General features: G+C 48.1%; 1 protein-coding gene across 1 annotated transcript in view; it reads right to left on the bottom strand.

Annotated features, from left to right (window-relative positions):
- sult4a1 (sulfotransferase family 4A, member 1) overlaps nt 1-9,786 on the bottom strand; it is a gene marked incomplete at both ends in the record, with an annotated part of 32,364 nt that extends 22,578 nt beyond the window's left edge. The window contains one exon of the mRNA XM_080538013.1: nt 9,618-9,786. Within this exon, the coding sequence (XP_080394139.1) occupies nt 9,618-9,786 (169 nt within the window). The remainder of the gene's footprint in view (nt 1-9,617) is intronic.
- Between the last annotated feature and the right edge of the window lie 214 nt (nt 9,787-10,000).

Below are 10,000 nucleotides of genomic sequence, written 5' to 3'. Positions count from 1 at the left end.
AGGAGAGGGAGAGGGGGAGAGAGAGGAGAGAGAGAGGGGGGAGGGTTGAAGTTGAAAGTTGATTCAGTTTTAAAGCCTTTTCCCCCAGGTGTAGGTCAGACACACATAGGCGTCAGAGTGAATCCCCACATCACATCATCCCACACTGCTGGACACAACACAACAATGTTCATTAGTTTTATTTGTCATTGTTTCATGTTATTCATTCATAGTTTCAGTTTATTTTGTTGTGTTTCTCACCTTGTCTCTCGCTTTATACACCTTACTAACCTGCCCTGGTGTGTCTCACAGCTGTGTGACTGCTGACTGCTTACCGGATGATCTAACTACCTGCTGACTGTCTGTCTACCTGTTACTACCTGCCTCTCTAACCTTTAGACTAACTGCCTCTGTAACCTCTAGACTACCTGCCTCTCTAACCTCTAGACTACCTGCCTCTCTAACCTCTAGACTACCTGCCTCTCTAACCTCTAGACTACCTGCCTCTCTAACCTCTAGACCAGGGGTCTTCAACCTTTTTCAACCCAAGGACCCCTTGGATGAAAGACAAACAGAACAGGGACCCCCACATGTAATATATATAAGCCTATAATAACTTTTATATTTACTTTATTCAACTTTTATTTCACCATATTAACCTATTTATATACTGGGTTATTAGCCTATATGTGTTTATGATTGATAAAACGTTCATGCATAATTATGATTGGTTATTATTATTATTATTATTATTATTGTTGTTTTTGTTGTTGTTGATCTTGATGAGGCTTATATTTTCTATTATTATTATTTTTCAACAATGAAACTTTTAGCTTCAGGAAGCAAGGTATGCCTACCTCCTGGGTGGAGGTTGTCAGGCAGAGCATCATGTCATCCTCAGGCTGCAGTCTGGAACTGTATTTGCTCTTCAGGTAGGTGAGGGAGGAGAATCCTCTTTCACAAAGATAAGTTGTTGCAAAAGGCAAGACGCTCACCATGGCCTTTGCTGTCAGTTGGGGGAAGTATTTCTGGCAATGGATCCAGAACTGGGTGAGAGGCTGTGACTCGTACATATTCTTGTGTGTACTGTCTGTGGTTAGGTCGATCAGCTCATCTTCCTCAGCGGCTGTCAGGTTTGAGCCGTCGGATGCATTGTCTTTGAATGATAACCGTATCCATGTCTTGTGCTTTCTCCAAGACTCAGTATCAGAAAAGTACTTCTCAAATTGACTTTCGAGTGTCTCCAAGTGATCAACAATTGCGCATTTCACATCAGGCAGGGCGCATTGAAATGCGCAGCCAGCTCCGTGCGGTTTTGGCCAACCAGAATCTCGAGGATAGCTGTGCGTAATTCAAAGACGCGCGCCAATACTGATCCACGGGAAAGCCATCTGACCTCGGAATGGTAAAGGAGCGCGTTGTGTTCCTCTCCTATAGCGGCGCATAGAGAAGCAAAGAGGCGGGTTTGTTATTATCAAACTAGTAACTAAATTAGTAACGTTATGCTAGTTATTAATTAACGTTAATTTCGCAATGAAGACCGAACTGCAGCGTTTTAGCCAACATCTAGCTTGCTAGACAGGTGTGTGTTTTTTCCCCAGCTGACGTTATATTAGACTCTAGAATCATGGGCATCATTTATTTTGTAAATTGTTTTTGTCAAAAGTAGCTTATTATTGCCTATTAATGCTTGTACCTTACTCAATATCATTTTTGTTATATTTTTTAATTCTCACTGATTATTTTGGTGAAAGTTGTCAATTATTATGACAGAAATTGGCGGACCCCCTGCAGTACCTCTGCGGACCCCCTAAGGGTCGCGGACCCCCGGTTGAAGACCACTGCTCTAGACTACCTGCCTCTCTAACCTCTAGGCTACCTGCCTATCTAACCTCTAACCTCTTGACTACTTGCCTCTCTAACCTCTAACGTCTAGACTACCTGCCTCTCTAACCTCTAACCTCTAGACTACCTGCCCCTCTAACCTCTAACCTCTAGACTACCTGCCTCTCTAACCTCTAGGCTACCTGCCTCCCTAACCTCTAACCTCTAGACTACCTGCCTCCCTAACCTCTAGGCTACCTGCCTCTCTAACCTCTAGGCTACCTGCCTCTCTAACCTCTATGCTACCTGCCTCTCTAACCTCTAGGCTACCTGCCTCTCTAACCTCTAACCTCTAACCTCTAGGCTACCTGCCTCTCTAACCTCTAACCTCTAGACTACCTGCCTCTCTAACCTCTAGGCTACCTGCCTCTCTAACCTCTAGTCTAGGCTACCTGCCTCTCTAACCTCTAACCTCTAGACTACCTGCCTCTCTAACCTCTAGGCTACCTGCCTCTCTAACCTCTAGGCTACCTGCCTCTCTAACCTCTAGGCTACCTGCCTCTCTAACCTCTAGGCTACATGCTACAAGTTGGGCATAAATCACAACCATTCATCAGTGTGTTGTGATGAGATATGGGCTGATTAGTGAACTTGTGATTGATGTGTTGATACACTACCTGGCCTCCAGCCCAGACCATTAGCAGCTGCTGTTCATAGTGAAATCTGATCTGTATGTCCTAGATACACTCACCGGACACTTTATTAGGAACGCCTGTACACCTTCTCATGCATTCAGGTGATGTAATGGAGTTGGAAATGTTTTCTTGGCACACTTTGGCCCGTTAATACCAGTCAATCATGTCTTGAATGCCACAGCCTATTTGAGTATTGTTGCTGGCCATGTGCCTCCTTTCAAGGCCACAATGTACCCATCTTCTAATGGCTACTTTCAGCATGATAATGCACCATGGCACAAAACAAAAGTCGTCTCAAACCGGTTTCATGAACATGACAATGAGTTCAGTGTTCTTCAGTGGCCTTCCCAGTCACCGGATCTGAATCCAACAGAACACCTTTGGGATGTGGTAGAACGGGAGATTCACAGATTGAAAGTGCACCTGAAAAATCTGCAGGAATTGCGTGATGTTGATGGAACTTCAATCAGTCATGTCATCATGGACCAGACTCTCAAAGGGAAGTTTCCAACATCTTGTGGAATCAATGCCAGGAGGAACTGAGGCTGTTTTGAGAGGAAAGGGAGGCTATACCAACATGTACTGCAGTATAGTGTATAAGTTATCACCTCTGCATAAGTGTGTGTGTGTGTGTGTGTGTGTGTGTGTGTGTGTGTGTGTGTGTGTGTGTGTGTTGCATATTAGGTGTCAGCTGACATGACTGAGTGTGGTCATAACACTCAAGCCTCAGTCATAAATACACACTGTCTCCCTCCATCATTGAGTCAGGGATGGGAGCTCTCTACCTCTGTCTCTCTTCTCTCTCTCTCTCTCTCTCTCTCTCTCTCTCTCTCTCTCTCTCTCTCTGTCTCTTCTCTGTCTCTTTCTCTCTCTCTCTGTGTGTCTCTCTCTCTCTCTGTGTCTCTCCCTCTCTGTCTCTCTCTCTCTCTCTGTCTCTGTCTCTCTCTCTACCTCTCTTTCTGTCTCTCTCTCTCTCTGTCTCTCTCTGTCTCTCTGTCTCTCTGTCTCTGTCTCTCTCTGTCTCTCTCTCTCTTTCTCTCACTCTCGCTCTCTTTCTCAGAAAGGTATTGATTGGTATTCTAATTATCTCTTTAAATTATTCCTTAATCATCTATCAGCAGGATCTCCTATGTTGGGAGAGAGTGTGTCGGCACGTGTTGCCACTGTTGCTATAATTTCAGATATAAACATTTCTGTCCCCTGCTAGTCATTAAATATTTCCTCTGTGATTTATTCCCTCCCTCTCTCCTTCAGAGAGTCTGCATGGAGACAGACCGGGGAGAGGAGGGAGAGGGCGGAGTGTGCTCTAAAATGTTTACCCACACACCTCCATACTAACCCTAACCCTAACTCCATACTAGCCCTAGCCCTCTAACCTCTAGACTACCTGCCTCTCTAACCTCTAACCTCTAGACTACCTGCCTCTCTAACCTCTAAGCTCTAGACTACCTGCCTCTCTAACCTCTAAGCTCTAGACTACCTGCCCCTCTAACCTCTAGACTACCTGCCTCTCTAACCTCTAACCTCTACACTACCTGCCTCTCTAACCTCTAACCTCTAGACTACCTGCCTCTCTAACCTCTAAGCTCTAGACTACCTGCCTCTCTAACCTCTAGACTACCTGCCTCTCTAACCTCTAACCTCTACACTACCTGCCTCTCTAACCTCTAGACTACCTGCCTATCTAACCTCTAGGCTACCTGCCTCTCTAACCTCTAACCTCTAACCTCTAGACTACCTGCCTCTCTAACCTCTAACCTCTAGACTACATGCCCCTCTAACCTCTAACCTCTAGACTACCTGCCTCTCTAACCTCTAGACTACCTGCCTCTCTAACCTCTAGGCTACCTGCCTCTCTAACCTCTAGGCTATCTGCCTCTCTAACCTCTAACCTCTAGACTACCTGCCTCTCTAACCTCTAGGCTATCTGCCTCTCTAACCTCTAACCTCTAGACTACATGCCTCTCTAACCTCTAACCTCTAGACTACATGCCCCTCTAACCTCTAGACTACCTGCCTCTCTAACCTCTAGACTACCTGCCTCTCTAACCTCTAACCTCTAGACTACCTGCCTCTCTAACCTCTAGACTACCTGCCTCTCTAACCTCTAGGCTATCTGCCTCCCTAACCTCTAGACTACCTGCCTCTCTAACCTCTAGGCTACCTGCCTCTGTAACCTCTAGGCTATCTGCCTCTCTAACCTCTAACCTCTAGGCTACCTGCCTCTCTAACCTCTAGACTACCTGACCTCTAACCTCTAGGCTACCTGCCTCTCTAACCTCTAGGCTACCTGCCTCTATAACCTCTAGGCTACCTGCCTCTCTAACCTCTAGACTACCTGTCTCTCTAACCTCGAGACTACCTGCCTCTCTAACCTCTACTACCTGCCTCTCTCCTAGCCCTAACTCCATACTAGCCCTACCCCTAGCCCCAACTCCACTCTAACTCCATACTAACTCTAACTCCCCATACCTGTCAACATTGGGATTTGAAAATAAGGGATATTTTCCAAAAAATAAGGGAAAATAAGGGGATATCCCCCCTGCGCACCCCCGGGTCATCCTCTCCCCCCCCCCCCCCCACCATCCACAAACCATACCCCTTACATTTAGACTGTACACACAGTCAATCCTAACATCACCACTAGACAACCATAGGATACCCCTTACATTTAGACAAGGGTACACACAGTCAGTCCTAACATCACCACTAGACAACCATAGGATACCCCTTACATTTAGACAAGGGTACACACAGTCAATCCTAACATCACCACTAGACAACCATAGGAGACCCCTTACATTTAGACAAGGGGACACAGTCAATCCTAACATCACCACTAGACAACCATAGGAGACCCCTTACATTTAGACAAGGGGACACACAGTCAGTCCTAACATCACCACTAGACAACCATAGGAGACCCCTTACATTTAGACAAGGGTACACACAGTCAGTCCTAACATCACCACTAGACAACCATAGGATACCCCTTACATTTAGACAAGGGGACACACAGTCAGTCCTAACATCACCACTAGACAACCATAGGAGACCCCTTACATTTAGACAAGGGTACACACAGTCAATCCTAACATCACCACTAGACAACCATAGGATACCCCTTACATTTAGACAAGGGTACACACAGTCAATCCTAACATCACCACTAGACAACCATAGGATACCCCTTACATTTAGACAAAGCTATACACTGTCAATCAACCACCTGCTTCAGTGCAACAAGAATTAAGTAGTTCCTACATTAAGTAAGTGACTACAGGTGGTCAGAATCAGATACCTGGTTGAAAGTAAAATACTTTGAACATCCCTGCATGAAAACACAAAAGGGCATCTAAATTCAGCACATTTATTTATACATTACTTGACACCATGATGTCAATGGGAAAAGAGCGGCGCAAAGCTACCAGCGATCATTTCAAAACAGCGATAATCGAGGCTGCGTTCGTAAAAAAACGCTCTGGAAATCTGATCACCACTCATGGAATGCCTCTTATCCAATCAAATTACTTGGTCCCTTTATGACGTTGCACCTAGTGTGCGTTCCGGCACTCTCAGAGCAAAATTACGAACGCAGCCCAAGAAACGAGAGGAGACAAGTCAACTCTGACATAGATATAGCGATTGTGCGCATGCGCCAACGTCTAACAATTAAGTTTTAAATTATATTTTATTATAGGCCTAGGTTAAAAATACGGGAGATTTACGGGAAAATATTTAAACGGGAGCACAGCGGGAAAGAAAGGTAAAATACGGGAGAATCCCGGGAAAAACGGGAGGGTTGACAGGTAACTCCATACTTTAAATGAATGTGCAATAATACTATGTGCAATATGACAACCCTCGGGTACATAAGGTTCAGAGATAGGAAATGTTAGGATATTTATAGCATAGCATAGAGTACAGCACAGTGTTTTATTTGTATAGTATAGTATAGTGGATAGTGTATAGCCTTTATTTATGTAAACCAGCTCTTTTTCCCTTCTTGTTTTTAGTATTTTTTTCCTAGCACCAGGGGAGCCCCCCCTCCCAAAATGTGTTGTGTGGTACCTGTACTATATTAATGACAATAAAGACCATTCATTCATTCATTCATTCATTCATTCATTCATTCATTCACTAACCCTAGCCCTAACGCCATACAGTCCAGACTGTAGAGGAGGCTCAGCTAGCTCAGTGCTGCTCTCTCATCGTATCATGTTACTAGTCAGCAGCTCTAGCCAGTAGTAATACTACTACAAGAGCTCCAAAATGATGCCGTTAACAGGCCCCCGGAATACCAACAATTCAGAGAATAAAAAAACGTAACTTTTAGCTTCTCTAACTCCTGCACTCATCTGTAATTCATAAGACATGCATGTGTTGGCACTGCTGTCAGGCTGTATGAGAGACAAGTAATAATTGATGTGTTAATTTATAATGTGTCTTATGTGTGACTGCCACACTCTCTGACACTCTTTGGGGGACAGACCTTTAGCGGCCTGACCAGACTCAGACCAGACCCAGACCAGACCAGACCAGACCAGACCAGACCAGGACCAGACCAGACCAGACCAGGACCAGACCAGGACCAGACCCAGACCCAGACCAGGACCAGACCAGACCCAGACCCAGACCAGACCAGACCAGGACCAGGACCAGACCAGACCCAGACCAGACCAGGACCAGACCAGACCAGGACCAGACCAGACCCAGACCAGACCAGGACCAGACCAGACCAGACCAGACCAGGACCAGACCAGACCCAGACCCAGACCAGACCAGACCAGGACCAGACCAGGACCAGACCAGACCCAGACCCAGACCAGACCAGACCAGGACCAGACCAGACTCAGACCAGACCAGGACCAGACCAGACCAGGACCAGACCAGACCCAGACCCAGACCAAGCCAGACCAGACCAGACCAGGACCAGGACCAGACCCAGACCCAGACCAGACCAGACCAGGACCAGACCAGACCAGGACCAGGACCAGACCCAGACCCAGACCAGACCAGACCAGGACCAGACCAGACCCAGACCAGACCAGGACCAGACCAGACCAGGACCAGACCAGACCCAGACCCAGACCAGACCAAGCCAGACCAGACCAGACCAGGACCAGGACCAGACCCAGACCCAGACCAGACCAGACCAGGACCAGACCAGACCCAGACCCAGACCAGACCAAGCCAGACCAGACCAGACCAGACCAGGACCAGACCCAGACCCAGACCAGACCAGACCAGACCAGACCAGGACCAGACCAGACCCAGACCCAGACCAGACCAGACCAGACCCAGACCCAGACCAGACCAGACCAGACTAGACCAGACCAGACCAGACCCAGACCAGACCAGGACCAGACCAGGACCAGACCAGGACCAGACCAGGACCAGGCCAGACCCAGACCAAGACCCAGACCAGACCCAGACCAGACCAGACCAGGACCAGACCAGGACCAGACCAGGACCAGGACCAGACCAGACCCAGACCAGGACCAGACCAGGACCAGACCAGACCAGGACCAGACCAGGACCAGACCAGACCCAGACCAGGACCAGACCAGGACCAGACCAGGACCAGGACCAGACCAGGACCAGGACCAGACCAGGACCAGACCAGGACCAGACAAGACCAGGACCAGACAAGACCAGACCCAGACCTAGACCAGGAACGGAACCGCGACCGGGACTCACCCGACACCACACACGTTGGCAACCCACAGACAGTGCATCACGCGACGAGCGCGCACGTCAGCCCGTCCGCAGCGCCCCGAGAACAGCTGATCAGATGTAAACAGCAGACCGAGGCCGTGTGAGACACGTGTAGCTACCGGGACTGCGCACCGAAACATCGCCTGCAGTCGCGCAATGGAAGTGCGCAGCCGTGAAAACGCGCAGACCACAGCACAGATCCACGATCTGTCTTGTTTATTTTGATATAACGCAGAACTTAAGTCCTCCAGTTAGTTGACATGACTGCCTCAGACAGGAACTATCAAATCAAATCAAATCAAATGTTATTTGTATAGCGCATTTCTTACAAGATGCAACTCAATGCGCTTCACATAATGAACATAATATCATGCGTCTGTTCATGAAAGACACGTATCAAATTCACACGATCCCGCCGATTTAGTGTCAGTTAGCTGATTTAGCTACGACACCTAAGATCTGAGGAATTACAACTGCAGTGGGTGTTTATTTCACTCTATGTTGCTAAACCAAATCACGAGGATTATCTTCTTCTTCTTTCGTGTAACGTCAGAGGTCCAACTCGGTGTCGCGTAGCCATGCCCGCATCTCTGGTTCTAAGTCGAAGAGGCTGGCTTCTGAAGGTGGTCTATATAAGGGGCAGATGGTGATTATATGGTCGGCGGTCTGCTCTGGGTCACCGCATTCGCATGCCGCACTGTCCGCCAGGCCCCACGCCTTCATTGATGTTTTAAAGCGACCGACACCAGTTCGTAGACGGTTCAGTGTGGTCCATTGCCGGCGTGGTAGGTCGTCTCCTCCAATGGCGCCATCTCCTGGGTCCCAGATGTAGCGGTGGATTCGGGAGGGCCCGGCTGACTCCCACTCCTGCTTCCAAGCTGCTGCCAACCATGCATCTCTGGAGATGTCCTCAGAGGTGGAGTTGAGCATGTCTTGTGCTGCCTTGTTGTAAGGGTGGCGGGTCTTGAGTCTGCTTGGAGGTGCTGGTGTTATGGTGGTGTTGTGCAGGATGTGCCAGTCATACTTTTGTGCCTTCCTGGCCAGGGCGAGGGTGGCAGCCTCCCGTCGGATTATGATACAGCCTGCCTACTTCATCCTGCGTCGCTACTGAGAGACGCAACTGTAGACGTGTACATTTATGTTCTATTATTCAGATTCAGATTCAATGTAATTGTCATTGGCATAGGACAGTACAGAGACAACGAAATGCATTTGGCATCCAGTGCAATAGTGCCTAGTGCAGCCATAGGTCTGTACAGATGTATGTACAGGCAGGGCGAGGTAAGTACAGTCAGATATACAGTAGATATGTAGCTACATCACAACAGGCCTGTCCAGCTGCTGCCCAGTCAGATAGGACACAGCCAGGACAGACAGGACACAGGACAACGATGTTCTTACCTGACTTTGGATACGTGACGATCCAGATGTCACTACTTCTGAGAGAGAAGTTGGCAATCTCCTCCATCTTCCCCCTGCAGAAGGGAGGGAGCCGCACTCCATCAAAGTCGAAGTATTTACTCTCAAACTCTATCGGGGTTCCCGGCGTGTCCGCCTCGCTCTCCGCCATCCTCACAACAAGCGACTGAAACACGAAAGGATCGTTAAAAAAACAAAACAATTGACGAGTTATAATTCGATTTCTGCTTCAGGGTGCACGAGTCTGTCTGTTGCAGCTGCAGGGATGTGATGCCTCGGGTAGGACGCGGACGCCTTGACCTTCAGCCAATCACGGTGGAGAGAAGTGATGTAATGGGATGCGCTCCCGTGACGCGCGTCTCCTC

The sequence above is a fragment of the Nansenia antarctica genome (assembly GCF_963989245.1).
Source record: "Nansenia antarctica genome assembly, chromosome: 8".
NCBI lineage: Eukaryota > Metazoa > Chordata > Actinopteri > Argentiniformes > Microstomatidae > Nansenia > Nansenia antarctica.
Note: the sequence above shows the minus strand (reverse complement) of the source record. Positions and strands in the feature narration are given on the sequence as shown.